Source organism: Populus euphratica, unplaced genomic scaffold (genome assembly GCF_000495115.2).
Source record: "Populus euphratica unplaced genomic scaffold, PopEup_1.0 scaffold30.1, whole genome shotgun sequence".
Classification (NCBI taxonomy): domain Eukaryota; kingdom Viridiplantae; phylum Streptophyta; class Magnoliopsida; order Malpighiales; family Salicaceae; genus Populus; species Populus euphratica.
The window spans coordinates 1254813-1274459 of record NW_011499869.1 but is presented as its reverse complement, the minus strand read 5'-3'; the positions used below and the strand labels follow the sequence as shown (position 1 = coordinate 1274459).

Genomic DNA, 19647 nt, shown 5'->3' with positions numbered 1-19647 from the left:
GACAAGTGATTGTGGTGGCAGCTTCGATCCTAATTCCCTTTCCACTAATCCCAACGCCCAGTCTTCGGCCTCCCAAGAGACCTGAGCCCTCACCAAACGCGGGAGCACACGCGCTCGCGATCACACCAACTAACATTGCCAGTGTGCAGAGACCACATCATAAGAAGTATTAATTAGAGGAACAGAGAGAACCACGAAACTGTCTGGTAGAACCACCAGTCAAAACCCCAAAGCCCTGTCTAATTTTCTTTCCCTGGTAATTAACAAATCAAATAGTGACATGTTTTAATTTCTTTCTTTCTTTCTTTCTTCTCCCGCAGTCTCATTCTCCTTCACAGTGGCATGTCTTGATCTGTATATATTCGAGAAACCCTAACTACCACTCCCTTAATCTCTCCCATAAGATTTCAACAGTATATACATATATAGCAAGCTAGCTAAAGAAGTAGCAGTGGCAGTAGACGTAGAAGAATCCCTTCAAAGTCATGCACACAGCTACCTTTCTTTCTTTTGTTTGTTTCTCTCCTTCTTCACTCTTGTCTTACCTGCAAGTCTACGCTCTGTAATTGTACCTTCTCTTCTTCTTCTCCTTCACCTTCCCCTTCTGTTCTCTCATTCAAAACTACTTTCCAACTTCTTTTCTCTATTAATTAGTTGGTACTCAAGAGTTTGATTTTCGGTTCAGATCATATAACCGAGTCCCTTCCCTTCGTCTCCTTAAAACTTGTATGATATAAAGGACAGAAGTGACTTTTTTTTTTTTCTTTCAATTTTGGCATCTTCTTTTATCTGACTTATTTTGTTAGCAAAGAGAGATACCTGGAGTATTAGAAAGAGAATAGGCTCTGATCTGGTGGTGATCAATATACAGTTGCAAGAATGGCTGCCCCGCTTAGTAGTCGCTTGCAGACTATCCTGCAGGCTGCAGTGCAATCTGTACAATGGACTTACAGTCTGTTTTGGCAAATGTGTCCACAACAAGGGTAAGTTTCTTCCACAAATTATTAAATTAACGCATCCCCTACATATTTTTTTGGTCATAGACTAATAGTACGTAGAGCTTCAAAACACTTCATCTTCATGTCTTGGAGAAGTTAATGTCAATATCAATGAATTTAGTTGGCATTAATTACTACTCTGTGGTTCAGGATCTTAGTGTGGGGAGATGGGTATTACAATGGACCAATTAAGACTAGAAAAACAGTGCAGCCAATGGAGGTTAGTACTGAAGAAGCCTCCTTGCAAAGGAGCCAGCAGCTTAGAGATCTCTACGATTCATTGTCTATAGGAGAGACCAACCAGCCAGAACGGAGGCCTTGCGCTGCCTTGTCACCGGAAGACTTAACGGAGACTGAATGGTTTTATCTGATGTGTGTGTCCTTCTCTTTCTCTCCTGGTGCTGGGTAAGTTTGTATGCGTTTCCATTTCCTTTTCATGCTTTAATTTTTCCCCAGAATTTCCAGTTGTTTGATTTACATGAATGCAAATTTACAACTGAAGCGAAACCCAGTAAATCAGTCTGCCAGTAAAAGGAGAAATATATATAATTAATGTGTACGTGGGCGATTGACTTCCTTTGTTGTTTTATACTAGTTGTTATCATCTTAGGCTTGGTTATACCGGCGAAACCTACTCTCTTTACTTCTCTGAAAACTTTTGGTACGATAGAATTCAAATATTTCCAATCCAAGAATGTTGGATATTTATTATAGTTGGATCTAATTCAATTATTGCCTATTTGAAGAGATAAACAACCAGACCACAGCAATGCACATCCCCCCTTGTAAGGGAACGGTGTGGTATCGTGATAATGTTTGTTTTTTAATTTGCTTTTCAAATCAAATAATATTAGATTAAAAAATATATAAAAATATTAATTTTAAACAGAAAAACAATTCAAATTTTTAACAAAAATACGGCGGCAGCCACTGTGTCAAAATTGTTTTAAATGCCGAAAAGGCTGGATAGTATTGGTAGAAACATTATAGAGGGCAGCAAGCAGGATACTTTGTGGTAGACTTCAAGACAGACAATAAAAATGAAAGGGCCTGCTTTTGATTTAATTGTTGTTGAGAAGAAGCTGACGGATGATTGATTGATCGTTTATATGTACCGTCTATGCTGGCAAAGGTGTTACCTTAGCTGGTTGCAACAGGCGCATGTTGATTAGGTGAGCGAGCTTTAATGTCCACCTTCTTTCCTACGTAAAGCATACTGAGATTCTGGTTAAAAATGTTCATGAAAGTGCACCTCGGTACGTAAATATGGTTTGGAGTTTAGATTGAAAACTACGACAAAGATTGATGGGGAAACTATTCTAGAGACTGTAAAAAGGAGAACTGGTGAATTTTGAGATAATTTGAGGGGTACTTTCAAAACTGGGCCAGTGACCAACTTCACTAGTATTGGCCATAGATGCCATCTATTTTGACAAGACACAGAGCTACCTAGAACCCTTATCAAATGGGAATATGTGGCAGCTCGTCTTCTCTAGCTCCACGCACAATTTCACTCCAAACTCTCATATCTCCTCTTGGTTCTTGTTCATGAACTCCATTAATGCTGCAGCTTTTACGGCCTAGGCTATCAAATAACTGATTAATTGCTGCTCACAAAATTCTGTTCTTAGTAATAAATGATATGGAATTAATGAAGTGCGGCAATGAAGCATGTCAGTACTCTTGTGTCAGATATTTATGTATCCAACGTTGGAAGCGACTTTATATATTAATCATTTACTGATGCAATTTCTATTTTTTGTCTCTAAGAAATCCGTTTCTTGCCAAATATATTAGTTCATGCATATTGTGTAATAAGAATCAATGGAAAATCATTATATTTGGATTTTACTTGCAGGTTACCAGGAAAGGCCTACGATAGGAAACAACATGTGTGGCTTACAGGTGCAAACGATATTGATAGCAAAACTTTCTCTAGAGCTATCCTTGCCAAGGTATTATTTGCTTCGATCTGCCTTCATTTTGATGATCTGGTTCTATAATTAATTGGTCCTTGAATGAATTAGCTAGCCAGGAAGGTAGGCAAAGTTTTGATCATGATGTGTACGAAACATGATCATTGTAACACGTGTACCTCAAAAAATAAAAAATAAACAAGAAAATTATTGGTTAATTACATGTTTTTCTTTTCATCATTCCATTCTTAATTTCAATTTACCTACAATTTTTCTTACTAGAAAAAAAAACTAACTGCCTTCTCTCTCATTTTCTGTTCATGAACCTCCTGATCCATCATAATGTTGTACTAGAGTGCTGGAGTTCAGGTAAATTTACTGATCACCCATGTCATTACATCATTTACTATGTGCTTGCCTTTTGTTTTTCTTTCTTCTAGATCCAAGCTATAACTTTCACACACGATTTTTACATGTTAACGTGTGTGTGTGTGTGTTCATGCAGACTGTGGTATGCATCCCTCTCCTTGATGGCGTAGTTGAATTTGGAACAACCGACAAGGTGAAAGAATTACACCTGTGCTGTATTTTTTTGAATGTTTCTTTTTATAGCTATCCATACCAGTGCTTCAAATTGTATAACAATTCGGGGCATTGACATTTTGTAGATGAAAGAGGATCTTGGGTTTATCCAACACGTAAAATCCTTTTTCAGTGACCACCACCACCTTCCTCCGCCAAAACCAGCTTTATCCGAGCACTCCACTTCCAACCCTGCCACCTCATCAGACCATCCTTACTTATATTCTCCACCCATTCCTCCCTTCCTTGTGGCTGCAGACCCACCAGCCAATGCGGGCCAAATGAATGAGGATGAAGAAGAAGAAGAAGAAGAAGAAGAAGAAGAAGATGATGATGAGGATGACGAAGAGGACCAGGAGTCAGACTTGGAAGCTGAAACCAGTCGCGAAGCTCTCTTAGAACCGTGTCAGGCTCAAAACCCTCTTCAAGTGGCAGTAGTTGAGCCGAGCGAATTGATGCAACTTGAGATGTCTGAGGGTATCAGGCTTGGTTCTCCTGATGATGGATCTAATACTTTGGACTTGGATTTTCCTTTTATTAGCCCAGAGAGCCTGATGAATCACCAGAGCCGAGCTGACTCGTTTAGAACGGAGTCTGCCCGGAGGTGGGCGCCAATGTTGCAAGACAACCCTTTCAGTGGTAGCCTTCAACCATCAGCTTCAGGTAAATAAATTAATAGAGTGTGTGCGTTTGCACATGTTGATTCCTAGGAGAAGCGAACACAACAAATCGGGTTCCAGAAATTTGGCTGTTAGGGTTGTGGACAGTGATGACATGAGGCAATCACTCATCCACGATGACCCTACGGTTTTAAATTTTACCCTCCTTTGACGGTGTTGCCTTTTATAAAGTTACGGTTTCGAGTACAAACAACTGGCATCAAATTTTCATCTTTCACAAAGAATAAAATTAATTAAAAATCTAAGAAATTTAGTTATGATCATCCTTTCCTTGATCATATATATCAACAGATCGATCACTGTTTTGAACAATTATATTACAGTAATCCTTTTCAGTCCTGAATCCACATAGCCGGTGCGTAGTTTAGACCCCTAGGCTTGTCTATGGCTCACAGAAGAAAGCAGATTGTTCCATTTGCCAATCCTTCAAAGTCCTGCTTCATTGGGTCTCAGGTGAACAGGGACAAAAAACCACCGCACTGTGCACGTTGTAGTATACTGGTTCAGCCTGTTCCTTTTCCTTAAAGACGTGCTAGATTTAAGGCAAATGTTGGGGTTTGGTTGTGTAGTACTGCCTGCCAGCGAACATTCAAGTTTCAACTAACCAATGCAAAACAATCTTGACCAGGCACTGACCCTTCAAACGTCCTGTTAGCTTCAACCTTCACGGCACCCCTTGATCCATAATCACGCACATCATTAACCTAATCCCACAAAATTCCAGTTCTCCTTATTTTAAGTGGTTTTCTCTGCCAAAAAATGCTTAACTTTTATACATATATATATATATATATATATTTGCAGGATCGCCTACGCTAGAAGACTTGGCGCAAGAGGACACGCACTACTCCCAAACTGTCTCCACCATCCTCCAAAACCAGACAATTGAGCATGCAGCAGAGGCATCGCCAAATGCATACGAGGCATACTCCAACCAATCGGCTTTTACCAAGTGGATGAACTGCACGGATCCCTGCCTCAACGTACCAGTCGAGACCACCTCCCAATGGCTACTAAAGTACATTCTTTTTACCGTACCATACCTTCACAGCAAAAACCGGGAAGAAAATTCCCCAAAGTCACGCGACGGTGACGCAGCCAATAAGTTCCGCAAGGGGACCCCGCAAGATGAGCTCAGTGCCAATCACGTGCTGGCCGAACGACGCCGTAGAGAGAAGTTAAACGAGAGGTTCATAATATTAAGGTCACTAGTGCCATTCGTGACCAAAATGGATAAAGCATCAATATTAGGGGACACGATTGAATACGTGAAGCAATTACTTCAGAAAATTCAGGATTTGGAGGCGCGTAATAAACAGATGGAGAGTGAGCAACGTTCAAGATCGGTGGACCCACCACAGACGATGACCACTTCCACTAGTTTGAATGAGCAAAATAATGGGGTCACAGTGGTGGACCGGGCTAGGAGTGTTGGCCCAGGATCAGATAAGAGGAAGATGAGGATTGTGGAGGATTATACTACTGGCCGTGCCCAGCCCAAATCGGTGGATTCATTGCCATCGCCAGAGCCGATGGTCGATGCAGAACCGGAGATCAGCGTAGAGGTGTCGATAATAGAGAGTGACGCTTTGATAGAGTTGAAATGTGGCTACAGAGAGGGGCTTTTACTTGACATAATGCAAATGCTGAGGGAGCTCAGGATAGAAACTATTGCAGTCCAGTCTTCTTCGAACAATGGGATCTTTGTAGGGGAATTGAGGGCCAAGGTATGCCTTTACTTTCTACCATGCAAAAACACCCCATCATCATCTTCTGTGCTTTTGTTTTGTTAATTTGTGAACAGAAATATAAAAATTATATGCCTTGACTAACTCCTAAGTTTATGTTGGCAGGTGAAGGAGAATGTTAGTGGAAAGAAGTTGAGCATTGTGGAGGTGAAGAGGGCAATACGTCAAATAATACCCCTTGATTGAGTAGAGACGTTCGCTGTATATTTAGGGAAACCCGACGAACGAACTGACATTTTTCTTTCTGATAAATTCTGCTTACTTGTGTATAACTTAGCATATTGCTCGGATCCTCGTTAAGATCAAGTGGCTATCCCTGAAATGCAATCTAACAATAAACAAAGCTTGTATGATACTCAGCAGTTATAAAAGTAGAACCGAGAAAAGCCGAGCAGCTAATCTTTCCATGAAGATCAGGAATTCATTAAACAATACTAGTTTAATTTATTTGTAGAGAATAAATTCCTAAAAGATAAATTATTCTTCAACATTTTATTAATGGTATTATAAAAAATAAATTAAAAAATATTTTTTTCATTATTTCACGATATCATAAAAAATTAAACAAAAAATAACTTGTTAATATTTTTTTAAATTTATTAAAATAATAAGAAATAAATTTTATAAATTAAAAAGTTAAGTAAAAATAATTTTTTTTTAAAAAATCTAATTTTATAAATTATCTCAAATCAAATAAATAACAATCAAAATAATAAAGATAAAATCTAATAGATAAAAAATTGAAAAATAATAAAATTAAAAAATAATAATTATAGTTTTATAAGTTATTTCAAATAAAATAAATAATAATACAAAAATATAAAGCACATTAGACAAATAAAAAAATTTCAATAAAAGCTTGATAAAAAAATTAATAACAATAATAAAAATAAATATCAAAATTAATATAAAAATCAAATTTTAAAAGATAAAATTAATATAAAAAATCAAAATAAAACATATAGCAATAAAAAATTTAAGAATTAAATTTAATATAATCAATAAAAAACATCACATTTTAAAATTTTTAACTTCTGAAAGGTATTTCCCACTTAAAATAAAAAAATTTCTTTCATGAAAAACAAGTTGATTTTTTTTATTAAAAAATAGTTTTCTTTTAAGGCAAAAATAAAAAAATTTAAAAAATCCTTTTATTAAACAAATGAACCTAAGTAAATGGGCCTACGTCGAGCTCATCAAAATTAACCGGTTTTTGTCTGGCTTGTGGAGGCAGCCTCAAGCAGAATCGCAGGAATTCATTTACGGTTCTTCGACATAATTGTATCATGTATCCTTGGCAAACAATTCAATTTTATCCATTAATGCATCATATATTACAAAGCCCAACAAAAGCTGCCGGTAAATCTAAAAATAAAATAAAATAAAAAAAGGGACAAATGTCCGCAATGACCGAAAAACATTAGTCAAGAGATGAGGGACTACCCAGGGGAAATTTGGAAAAAGTTCCCTGGCAAAATTTTACAAGTTAAATTGGAATGATGTTTTCAAACCCAACTTGAAAGGTGTGCCCATTCTCAGATCCTTAATACAGCATCGCCTGCAAACCACTGTCATCCATCTTTTCCAAATCTTCTTGTGATAACAGGGTTTTCTTACCGCTAGAACCAGTCTTGTCATATGGTTGAGCCATCTTTCGAAGAAACTGCACTCAAGGGAAATAATTTCATATAAAGGAAAATTGCATTAGCAGTACAGTAATTTTATTTGCGTCATAGAATGCCTCAGCCCGAAAGAGAGTTTCTTTAAACAAAGCAGAGCAAGACTCCCGTCACTTGCAGCATTTCATTCTTCCTATATAAAATTATTCAAATAACTTAACAATATTATTTCAAGTTAATTCAAATTTAACCCGGGCGATTGAGGGCAGATACCTAATTGAAACTCATTATTGTGGGTTCTCTTTCAGGCGCATAGGGTGCTAAATTAGACGGGGAAGAGAAAACTGAACAAAGATGGTTTCACAAGAGAATGTGTTGAAGAGGTATAATCCCTTCACATGGGAAAACGTCATGCTATGTTCAAATGCAGACCAGAAATATGGCCTCCTGTTTATTTTGGTAGTTCATTGTTAAAAGTCTAAGCAGGTAATTGCTTGTTTCCCAAAAGCAAAAGTAGGAAAAACAAATGTGGTTGACACACCTCGCGTGCTATATGCAGTGCCATGTCAGTGCTCAAATTCAGGTGTGCATCACGTAAATGAGACAAAATCCAACCAGGCAATTTAGAGCGCTTGTCATGACGGCTATACCTGCACAAAATTGCATCATTATGAGAGCTACACACATTTTTGCACAGAAAACTCTCGAGTACTAAGATCAGGTCTAAAATATCCAAGTGATACTTTTCTCTCCACGCTCGCATGTGGATACCACTCTCTGTCAGTGTGTTAGTGGAGAGTTGAGCAATAAATGTTACCAGTAGAGAATATTAATGGATTTATACAGTTTTAACTCCATACCTCTTGTCAGCAAATATCATCATTCCGTAATCAGCCTTTGACCGGATCACTCGGCCCACACATTGAGCAGCTTGTCTCTGATCGACAAAATCCCTTTAATTAGATTTATAATTCAAAGGAAGAAATAAACTTCCAAGCCTTAAGGTCAAACCATTTCAAGTTGCTCTCGGTTTATAATTATGTGGATAAAATCATACCAGGGCATCAAATGTTAGGAAATCCCCTTCCTTAATTTGAAATGTGTCCCTTAGATACTCCAACCGTGCAAGTAGTATCCTGCAAGATTCTTGTCTCAATACATTCACATAATGGCAACTCAAGCAAATTGATTATGAAAGTTTAATCTAGCCTTTACATAAGAACTGCACAAATGTAGAACATTACCCCAACAGAACATCTATTTATGCCAATGGAAACATGACATTATATCCCCAGCTGATCCACCCCATTTTGTTAGCCTGACCTCTAAGGGAATATATTTCCACAGGAAAAACTTCCTACCTTAAAAACAGTGCTAGTGTAATTGGTTGAACCAAGGGAAACTCTATTCCTTCGGCTACCTTCCACTAGTCTAAAATCAGGGCACCTTAAAAGAAATAATGTGCTAAAAAAACTAGGATGGGAAGGAATACAACGAAGCTCACTTGCTTAAGGTGTACTGGAAAGGAACACCAAACATGATCACTAGTCTGCCATAATGCCGATCAAAATCTATTCCTTCAGCTACTTTTCCCCTGCAATTGACAGATTAAAAAAAGTTATCACAGTACAAAGAATATGATTGGGTCAGCTACATCCCACCTCTTCGGTCATGACACCCAATCATTATCAGATTATTTTCAACACCTCCTTCACATAACTGCTTCCATATGAATGCTCGAAGACATTATGATTTAACAATGGCATTCTGATACCTGGCAACAGAGAAAAAAACAGCACCTCTTCCACAATCACAAGCCCTACGATAGTTGTCAAGAGCCAAAGTAGTTTCTACCACATCTTGGGTCTCGATAAAGACAAGCTTATGTTGCATTATTTCCTGAAATAACAAGATCATCAGGTACTCTAAAGGAAATGAAGACACATATCGTACCAATAGAACATTTTCACCTTTAGGGGGAAAAGAAAGAAAGAAAGAAAAGACAAGGGGATGCTTGAATAGTTAAGGATAGCGGTTTTTCACCAAGTAAAGGGAAAGAATGCATTTCACCTTTAGAAGTCCACTTTCATTCCAGGTGTTGATAATCCCATCCATGTATGAATAACTCACAAAAAAGCACACAATTCCATCTGGAACAATAGAAACCATCTCCACCAATAGTTTCCCATAATTCCTTACAACACCAGGATCACTTCTCATATCAAATTTGGTACTCACTGGAAGTTGATCACTGCAATCAGAAACAAAAATTTCACATAATACAACAGACCACTTTGATCTTAAAACAATGGTGGATTCTTTAAACAAATAAAATATTCGTCTCCAACCACATACCTTCCACGAGTGAGAACCATTGGACATATGCAATCTCTTGTCAAGGACATTTTAAAGCTTCGACTGACAACAGGGTGGAAATTAAGAAGTCGGGGATACAGATCAATTGGGCTTAGAGTTCCAGATGTAATTACGACTGACTGAAACCGGTCAAACACGGGCTTTATGGCAAGAGAAGCATCATGACAACTGAGCTGGAACAAACAAGGTGAATAAAGACTAGGTGTGAGAAAAAAAGATGCTAGAGAAAGGATATTCTAAATAAAACAGAGGACATGACAAAATAAGCAGTTGTAGCATGCTTACAAAACTCATATAAATTAGAACAAGAGGAGCACAATTAAACATATTATGCACATGTAGGCACATTGGAGGTAAAGCAGCAACTACTGAAATGAGTCACACCAGATAGTAAAAAAGTTCCCTTAACAGACAGGTCAAAATCACCTATGCAGATTCTGCATGTTTGTCTAGTATGGTACATGAAGGGCATAATTGTAAGCATTCATGGAATAATGCAAGGTTTGCCAGCATATAACTATTCCCTACAATGAAAATATACGTTGATAAAAAAAATATTATACAATAAGTTAAAATGAAGATGAAGGTGTAGAGGTAGAAAAGTTAGGAGGAACCTGTAATACAGGGTCAGGAATATGTGGCATTCTCTCATCAAAAGGTTCGATTATGATGGAAAATCCACGAGAATATGTCCCCACTAGTGTTGCAAAGTCACATATTGTTTGGACATGCAAGAACTCATCTGTATCGGTTATTTCCAACGTCAACATAAGTGAATGTAGACGATCATAACAAAACTTTAGTGTTTTCTGGTCGATTCCAGCTTGGTTGTTTATGGAGGCAACAAAGCTAATAGGGCTTTCCTTCTCAACATTCTCAGTATCCAACCGCGCTGTTAGATACTGGAGCAATCTTCGTAAAACATGCAAAAAATGTTCTGCCCGGCGAATATTTCCAGGAACCGCTTCCCTCAGAATATCATCAGGCAAGGCAGGATTTGAAAGCCAGGAATCTGTGCCTGAAGAAAGAGATAAAGAGAAAGCAAGAGCACAACATGTCAGAACTTAGGTTATAATAGAAAGTAGCACAAGCAGTTATGCTTTAGCATTTGACATACCAGGTAAGTTTCCACTTAATGCCAAACCATTAACAAGCCGCTTGTACTCATCACGCAGTCTATTAGCATCAGTGGCCTTGAACCTTCCTAACATGCCAAACAGATTAAATAAAACATAAATAATCTTCATTCTAGGAAATAGTTTTGCCATTCCATCAGGGCATTTATATCACCACAGATAATTAAAGTAAGGCCCCTTTTGTCAGATTTGAACAAGAGTATAAGCATCTAGATCCATATTCAAGGCACATTAAAACAAATATCAAATAGCACTTGCAATAGAAAAAAAAATGTCTCAAAACATTTAGAAATGTAATACATGCTCAAGGTAATATCAAACTAATAGTGTGCGCTACAGCCCCAAATGCCATTCTGTGAACCTGTGACAAATGATCTAGAGTGTGAAACATTCAAATACAGGCTATCCATCAACACTTCCAGTGAGATAGAAGGAAACAGAAAAATAAGTCATACCTGTTAATCTCTTGTTCAATCCTTGAGATATTTCTTGATGCTCCATCAAGAGTTTGCCTCCTCACACTAACACTAAGTGCTTCAATACATACATTATCGATATTATGCGCCTCGTCAAACACAACAACAGATTCCTTCTGCATTTCCTTGGATATAATCCCAGCCACCTTCGGATCAAGCAAGTATTGGTAACTATAAACCACTACATTCGCAAGCTGCACCATATGCCTTGCCAAAAAATACGGACACCACCCTTTCTCTTTCCCAAATGCCCTTAGATCCTGCAAACCACGGAAACCAAACAAAACAATGCCGAATCAAAAACATTCCTTCGCATCTCAGTAATCTTGTTTTAACAAATCAATTAGAAAACACTATTAATCAAGTTTACAAAAAAAATAAAAAATAAATAGATAAATTACCTGAAGAGTATAAACCCCAGGAGGCAAAACAGCACCAGACGCAGCCCTCTCATAATTTTCAAAAAACTCACAAGTCTCGACATTCGGATTCTCCGCGGCCAAAGCCCTAACCCAACTCGCAGTCCTTTTCCGACACGCAGCATCAACCGAATCCCTATTATTCGCTTCCAAAACATTAGGATTTACACACAAATTCTTCCTCGAAGACAATCCAATCGCCAAAATGTTGGCAGCAGGGCCGAGGTGCTTGACTTGATAATTGTGCAATAACTTCAATTCGGCTAGGGTTTTCTCCATCTCGTGAACTGTGCGAGTGCAGTAAATTAGCTTGATTGCGCCTTCAGGTTTAGAGATAGTGTAGCTTGTGATTAATGATAGTAAAGCTATTGTCTTTCCTGTTCCCGTAGGCATTTCAAGCAGGCAGTGACCTTTAGCGTCTAGTGCACGCTTTAACTCCACCATGTAGGAGTATTGCTCCGGGTATATGTGATCGTACGGGAAGTATACGGTCACGTCCTCGATTTGAAACTTCATGGTTTGGTTTTTATATACGGATCAATATACACTATATTTTTGCGTATAAATATACAAGTGAAGAGAGCGAGCGGTATGTGGTGGTTCAAGGCGGCAGTGTGGTGGTGGTTGGGTAGTGGGGTGGATTCAGAGAGGGTGTTCTTTAGGGCTTTAAAGAAAACATATTGATACTGTAATAGGCTAAAGTGCGTCTTGGTCACCATAGTTATTAAAATGTTTCAGTTAGGACCCTATTGTTTATTTTTATATTTCAATATTAATCATGAGTTTAATTACTACATGCACGAGGAAAAATATACAATTAAAAGCAATTCGTTTCAATCCAACCATTACTAAGGGTGTTTAGAAATATAATAATGGTTATTTTTTAAAAATATATTAAAATACTTATTGTATTTAAAAAAAATTGATACTAATATTTTTTTAAAAATAATTAAAAAATATAGATTAAATCCAACTAAACACGCTCTAATTAATCTCAATATGCACGAGGAGGGGGGTATTGGTGGGTGAAGGTGGAGCATTTGTTATGGATTTTTGAAATAAAAGGATGGAGATTATGGTTTAATTTCCTTCATTTTCAAAATATTTTATTTTTAATTTTATTATTTAATATATTAATAATTCAAGATTTAAACTATGTTTAATTATTGCAGTGTAACAAAAAAAATATTTAATTTTAACATATTTAATAATAGCAAACCATTCACAATAGCCATTGTTTTTTTAAAAGAAAATATAATATTCATCAAATTTAATCCTTTTCAAACAAAAAAAATCCAAAGAAAGAACAATTTCTTTTTTTCCCAAGAGATCCAAAATAAAAATAGCAAATAGATTTTTCATTTTGCTTTATAGGGTGAAATGTTTCACTTTTAAAGCAAGGCAGGGACGAAATGAAAGAAGCGAAAAACCAAAGGAGGCAAAATGTACTTTATACATACAACACAACTGACACGTCAGTCATCTTGATATTTATTTTGAGCACCGCCTGGAGCCAAAAAGAAGTGTGTTTTTTTCTCCCTGAAGTAGAGTTATCAGCGAGAATGAGCAAGCGCGTTTTAGGGAGAGACACTTGAAGTGAAGTGAAGTCGAGGGACTAGAGGGACTCAGGCATCGCGTCTCATGGAAGCAACTCTTGGCTTCACGCCTCGTGTATTTGGATTCAAACCCCTCAATTTTCGAGGTAACGAAGAGATTGAAAATGGAAAGTGAAGCTAAGTCAGGGATTATCTGTTGTTTCTTCCTCTTTTTTTCATTCTTTTTTAATTTTTTCTGTGCATAAATTCGAGGGTTACGATAGCTGTTTTAGCATCTTTTGAATCCAAATCTCAGCTTTGGTGTGCCTCAGTTCTCAGTTTTGAATACCAGCTTGGTATTGAGTTTTAGCATATTTTGTATTTCGAATTATGAAATTAATTGCTTGCAATAGCTTGATGACCAACATGGCCGAGCGAACAGTGGCAAGAATTAGCCTGTGGAAAATGATGGCTATCATTACGTACTCTGAAAGCAGTATCCTTTCCTGTCCAGTCTTAAATTTAATGTGAAATGAGGGATGTCTCGGTGAAACCACGTAGCATTCGGTTTTGTCAATGTCGATGAACTCGTTTATTTGGGTGATATACGAATCCAGCCATTGATTGATTACCACCCGATTAAAGAATAATCGAAATGTACTCCAGCTAAAATGTATTGTTGAGTGATTTATCTTTTGTCTTGTTAAGGTTGTGATAGGTTGTAATGTTCCAATTTAAGCTACTTGATCAATATGAATGGCATTCTTTGCTTATTTTTATTTTTCCCCCCTTTCTGATGGTTGAATACACATCATGTGACCGATGCAGATCAACGGACTGGAAGGAAACTTGAAGAATGCTATCCCCTATGTGCAAAAAATAGTTTTTCTCATAAGATGAATCTAGAAGAATCTGGCCGAAGGCGTTTCCTGTTACGTAACAGACCTATTATTTTTAGAGCAAACAAAAAAATCTCTATCAATTCTTCAGATCAGCATCGAACTGATTATGCAAATGCTGATGCATCGCCTGTACATGAAGCCATACCACCTAGATCTGATGACGGGGCTGCTCTTCTCAATCTGCTTGATGTCAATAACTTGAATAGTTTGCAATCCCCACCTAAAATGTTTCGAAACAGGTTCCTCAATTTTGGTCGGATGAATTCTGTTATCAATAGTGCTGCTGAATCATTTTTCAAGAGTGAGATAAGAAGGAGGTTATTTGTGACAGCTGTCCTAATTGTAATTGGTCGTGTTGGATATTATATTCCTTTGCCTGGATTTGATAGAAGGTTGATACCTCGAGATTATCTAAGCTTTGTCACTGGATCTGTTGGTAAGTTAAACTTAAATAACCATGTCTATCATTTTAGATCAAATCTGCTGGGACTTCAAAGCTAGTGTTTTTAATTTTGTTTGATTGAGTTACTTGTTATGCTGTTTGGCAGATGAATTGGATTTCTCAACGGAACTGAAACTGTCATTCTTTCAGCTTGGAATCAGTCCTCAGATATTAGCATCAATACTCATGCAGGTTTTGAGCTTTTTCTTTGGCCAGATAACACATTTCTTAATTAGACTGTTCTGCATCACCACACTCTATATGGTCCTTGCCTTCTCTTTTTCTCAAAGCAATTTGTGGATTTCACATACGAAGCAGTATTCAGAGGCGGAAGAATGCTTCTCTCTTTACCAAGATATTGGACAGATGAAAATCCTCTCTTATCCTTCTTTTTTTTTTAGCAGATTACATGCAGCAGTTTCTGTAAATGAATCATCACTGTCTGTTGGTGCATGATTAGATTAAAAAGTGCTTCTGGTGTTTGTGATCGCTGATTCTTCATAAAGTTTGTGGGATAGTGAGGGCTATTGAAAGTTGATGGATATTCAAGGAAATTTTTGTTTCCGAGATATTTGGCCTTCCATTTTAAAAATCGCTGTTCCATAATTAAGTTTGATGGAATGCGATGCTGCTAGCTAGATTATTTAAAAAAAATCTTTATTGCTTTAGTTCAATGGTATCCAACAGTTAAAACCCTTGCCTTTCTTCAAGAAGATAAAATCAACAAATCAGATGCTCTTTTCTCCCAATGTTTATCTACCTAATGAAATCTCACAAATTCTATTTTGTTCTTTTAGTATTGGCACTTCAGATATGTGATAGCATAATAAAATATATATGCTAACTAATTTTAATAGTATTTGAGTTCATGCATTAAACATTTTATAGACTGGTACATTTATATACTTGGCTGAACAGCTAAAATCGTTCTAATTCTCATGAACTGGACTCTCAGGTACTCTGCCATGTTGTTCCATCCCTGGTAAAGCTGCGGAAAGAAGGCTTGGATGGCCATGAGAAGATTAAGAGTTATATGTGTGTCTAGTTATTCTTCTCAAGCAGTGAGACGAGTCCTTGCTAGTGGATCTTAAATTGCATGTTATATTGAATCAGTCAATTATGTTGTAGGTTACAAATCAAGCATTTTTTTTTCCCTTTATCTATTTCAGATGGTGGATATCACTCGGCTTTGCAATATTTGAGGCAATCATAGTTGCTTGCTATTCACTTCCTTATTCAGTTTATGCAGCCAGTCAAAGGTAATTTAGTGATAATGCTGTTTCCACTATATTCCTTTTGACTTTAGACTCTAATTTGTCCCACAAAAATTGGAAAGAACAAGTTTCTATCAACAGTTGGAGTAAAACTTTTCTGCCTCATTTTATTCTTAATGCATGTGATCCTCATTTCTGATGTTTATAAGTTTGTGAATAGCTATCCAATAAATGCCTAGAGGTAGCTTGTTTTGTAAAATCTTCATGGTTTTGTAGGGTCAAGCATGTGATGGTGACAGCTCTTTTGTTGGTCTGCGGTGCAATGACTATGACATGGATCTGCGACACGATATCAGAATCTGGATTTGGTACTATCCTTGTGATTTTTTTCTTATTTTTGTTCATTGTTTTCCTCTTTTGTCTAGCTTGCTTTTAACTCTTCAGCATATTTCAGGTCAAGGTTCATCTCTAATTATTTGTGTGGGAATCCTGACGGGTTACACTGAAACATTATACAAGATGCTGTCTCAGCTCTCAGGTACATGACAGGAGATCATGCAACTGATGCCCAAAATCTCTTCTTCTTGTTTTTTTTTTTTTTTTGTGTACTTTGATGAGCATGTGACAGTGAAAAGCAACATCTAATTGTATGTAAATGGTAAAATGTAAAAATTGATACGGAGTGTGAGTAAAACATTTTGAACTTCAAGCCAAACATTATACTTCCAAAACCCTGATGATCACTGGATTGAAATTCTATACATGCAAAGTAGAGAGTAGGATGCTGCATTATTGTATCTTAAAACCAGCCTTTGCAAAATCACATGATGAGTGTGCCTGGTGCAAAACCCAAATGGTTGTATTTAATTAAAAATACGAAGCGGGAGCGTGGGCTTTTATCAACATGAAGCTTTCTTGAGTGTTTTGGCGTATCTTGTCCACATACTAGCTCAGAGTATTTATCATGAGCTTTTTGTGCATGCTGTAGGGAGTGCTGCTAGTTGGTGGCCTTATATGTTCGCAGTATTGGGTGTTTTTACCATTGTCACTATGTGGGCAGTTGTGGTGACCGAAGGTTGCAGGAAAATAAAGCTGCAATACTATGGCTTTAAACTTGCATCTGCTGCAAGGTAATACTTTAGTTCTCCAGAACTTTTAGCCTCTTTTTGGGTGGAACAAAATGCAGATTACATAAATTCACTTTTATGATCTTTTATCTTTTTTCCCATGTTATTTGAAGTGCTTGATTCTGGAGATGGATATTCTTGAGTGGATCTAGAGGATGGTTAAATACACGACCTGTTGTTTTAAAAAATACTAAAGTTTAAGCAATTATGAAGAATATGTCCCTTTGCTCATGAATTAACTCAATTTAATTATGTCAGTAATGCTTATATGACATTATTCTCTTTGTGTATTGGACAGGGATGATTCCCCAATTACTGAAGTGGAGCCTTATATCCCTTTCAACATTAATCCATCTGGAATGCAGCCTCTTCTCACCACAACTTATCTCTTGGCTGTTCCCAGTATTCTTGCCGGGTAACTTCATCTAAACTGATTTAGATATAGTTTCCTATTGACCTGTTCATTTTGAATATTAAGGGCAAAAATTCATATCTATTCTCTTAAACTTGCTGCTTATCTTTTTATTAGATATGCTTTTGTCATGGAATTATAAGATTTTCAAGTTTGCAGTGCCTTTGTGCCTGACAACAGCATGAATATATTTGTCGCTTCTCACCAAATCTTGTGTTTGTAAGGATTCTAACATAGCATTTGTGGCAGTATCCTTGGTTCACCTTTCTGGGAGCACGTTAAGGAGATATTGAACCCTGAAACTTCTATTGGTGCAGAGCCCTGGGTTTACTATTCAATATATGCTTTGTTTGTCTTTTTATTCAATATATTTGACATTGTAAGTTTCTACTCATCCTTGTTTGAATTATTATATCATACATGCTATGTGATGGAAACTTTTGCTAGTATATGTGTTTGTTGTCCTGTGATCCTTTCATTTTATGTGTCAAGATTTCCTTTTAGCCACTTCTTGTCAATATCTTTTCTGCAGAAAATGTGAAATTAATTTATTCAAGAAAACATGTCAAGCTAGATAGATGGACCATTTTGACTCTAAATGCAAAAGTTCCTATTTAAGTTTGTTCTTTACATAGCACACTTGCTATGATTTGTTGTTTCCTATTTGTGAATGTTTCTGAATTGGAGATCCTATACAGGCAAACTTGCCAAAGGAGATTGCAGATTACTTGAACAAAATGGGAGCTAGGATCCCAAATGTGAAACCTGGGAAGGCGACCATTGAGTACCTCACAAAGATCCAGGCATCAACACGTTTCTGGGGTACACATTTGCCTCTGCAAGTTATTTATGTAATGAATAACTACAATCTCGAGCCATATCTTTTCCTTTCTTTTCTTTTTTTTTAAAAAAAATTTGCCATTTTTTTTTTTGGAATGGGTGGATCCTGCAGGAGGTCTATTGTTGAGTGTACTGGCAACTACATCAACCATTCTCGATCATTACTTGCGTCGGATCAATGAGGGATTTGCAATTGGGTTTACATCGGTTCTAATTATCGTGAGTGCCAACTGACACCTTATGATTATGTATTATTCACTTGGCTTTGTTATTTTAGACTGTTTGATGATGGAATTGCACCATGGAGGCATGACAGAGAAACAAAAACTCCTAAAGGATACTGTAATTGTGTAAATAATTTATCAATTATGGTGGTTTGCACAACTGTCATATTCTGCACCTCTCCTAACGTTTCACATTTATTGGTGGTCCAGGTGGGTTCTATTATTGAACTAAGGAGATCTTATCAAGCATATAATGTTATGCCAAGTTTGAGCAAAGCCCTAAGGCGGTATGGCGTGTAACATGATGATGCTGCAATCACCTTTTCAGGTGATAATAAATTAGCCCATAAAAGGAAATCCCGCCTCGTGTAAAAATTGCTGGTTCCTGATGAATAAATTTGTTTTTCCTGTGGTGCAGAGACTCTTCAAATGGCAACTGTTGATTGGTATTCCTTCGTGCAACACCTCGGAGGGTAGGCACCAGGAACTGCCAACTTCAGTTGTGCAAGTAAAAAGATAGATGTCTTCTTATTTTACAGATTAAATGATGCAAGAGTGGATTCTGAGCCTCAGTTTTTGGTTGTCTTCTATCCCCTTGCATGAGTATAGCGTGTGTTCAGGGTATTTGTGGACGGGTGGACACAAAACATAATTCTACCTGGCCATGGAAGGGGAGGGCCTGGTTCATGTTGCTGCTTGAAGCTGATGCTCTGGATTGAATGAACCTCTGACAACCTTGAAAAATGTCGTGCCATTATTGATTTTTTCCTTCTGATATAAAATCCCAAACCAGAAGCCATATAGCTTTCACTTAGTGAATTCAAATTCAACTGCGTTTCGTTTTCTTGGATTTTCTAGAACAAAGATGTCTTGTACATGAGTGGGATTTAACGTCAATTCAAAATTTGTGCTTGTGAAAGCAGCTGTGACTATTGTTGTCAAAAATATAAAATGTTTGGTAACTTACCTCATTAAAATCTTTTCCTAAAAAATTAATTCCC

The 19647-nt window shown here is 37.1% G+C and overlaps 3 protein-coding genes across 4 annotated transcripts; 2 read left to right on the top strand and 1 right to left on the bottom strand.

Annotated features, from left to right (window-relative positions):
- The first annotated feature begins 376 nt into the window (after positions 1–376).
- Positions 377–6335, top strand: LOC105126870 (basic helix-loop-helix protein A-like). The gene is made up of 8 exons (XM_011027884.1): positions 377–983; positions 1149–1403; positions 2857–2953; positions 3269–3283; positions 3420–3476; positions 3583–4159; positions 4981–5903; positions 6030–6335. Exons 1-8 carry the CDS (start codon positions 880–882, stop codon positions 6108–6110), a joined length of 2109 nt encoding a protein of 702 aa, XP_011026186.1. The 5' UTR covers positions 377–879; the 3' UTR covers positions 6111–6335.
- An 825-nt stretch (positions 6336–7160) lies between these two features.
- Positions 7161–12584, bottom strand: UVH6 (RAD3-like DNA-binding helicase protein). Its single transcript, XM_011027883.1, has 12 exons — positions 11933–12584; positions 11511–11791; positions 11037–11119; positions 10534–10937; positions 9899–10092; positions 9614–9794; positions 9318–9442; positions 9048–9137; positions 8601–8679; positions 8404–8480; positions 8085–8193; positions 7161–7587 (listed from the first exon to the last, which is right to left on the bottom strand). The coding sequence occupies exons 1-12, from the start codon at positions 12464–12466 to the stop codon at positions 7468–7470; spliced, it is 2277 nt and encodes a 758-aa protein (XP_011026185.1). The 5' UTR covers positions 12467–12584; the 3' UTR covers positions 7161–7467.
- An 884-nt stretch (positions 12585–13468) lies between these two features.
- SCY2 (SecY protein transport family protein) lies at positions 13469–19613 on the top strand. 2 transcript variants are annotated; one of them, XM_011027882.1, is made up of 14 exons: positions 13469–13652; positions 14317–14823; positions 14936–15021; positions 15785–15864; positions 15999–16088; positions 16320–16411; positions 16498–16581; positions 17032–17173; positions 17469–17585; positions 17832–17961; positions 18281–18404; positions 18535–18641; positions 18857–18974; positions 19065–19613. In XM_011027882.1, exons 1-13 carry the CDS (start codon positions 13592–13594, stop codon positions 18944–18946), a joined length of 1710 nt encoding a protein of 569 aa, XP_011026184.1. In that variant the 5' UTR covers positions 13469–13591; the 3' UTR covers positions 18947–18974; positions 19065–19613. The 2 variants fall into 2 exon arrangements, with proteins under 2 accessions (XP_011026184.1, XP_011026183.1); XM_011027881.1 differs by having other exon boundaries at positions 13470–13652; positions 14314–14823.
- The last annotated feature ends 34 nt before the right edge of the window (positions 19614–19647 follow it).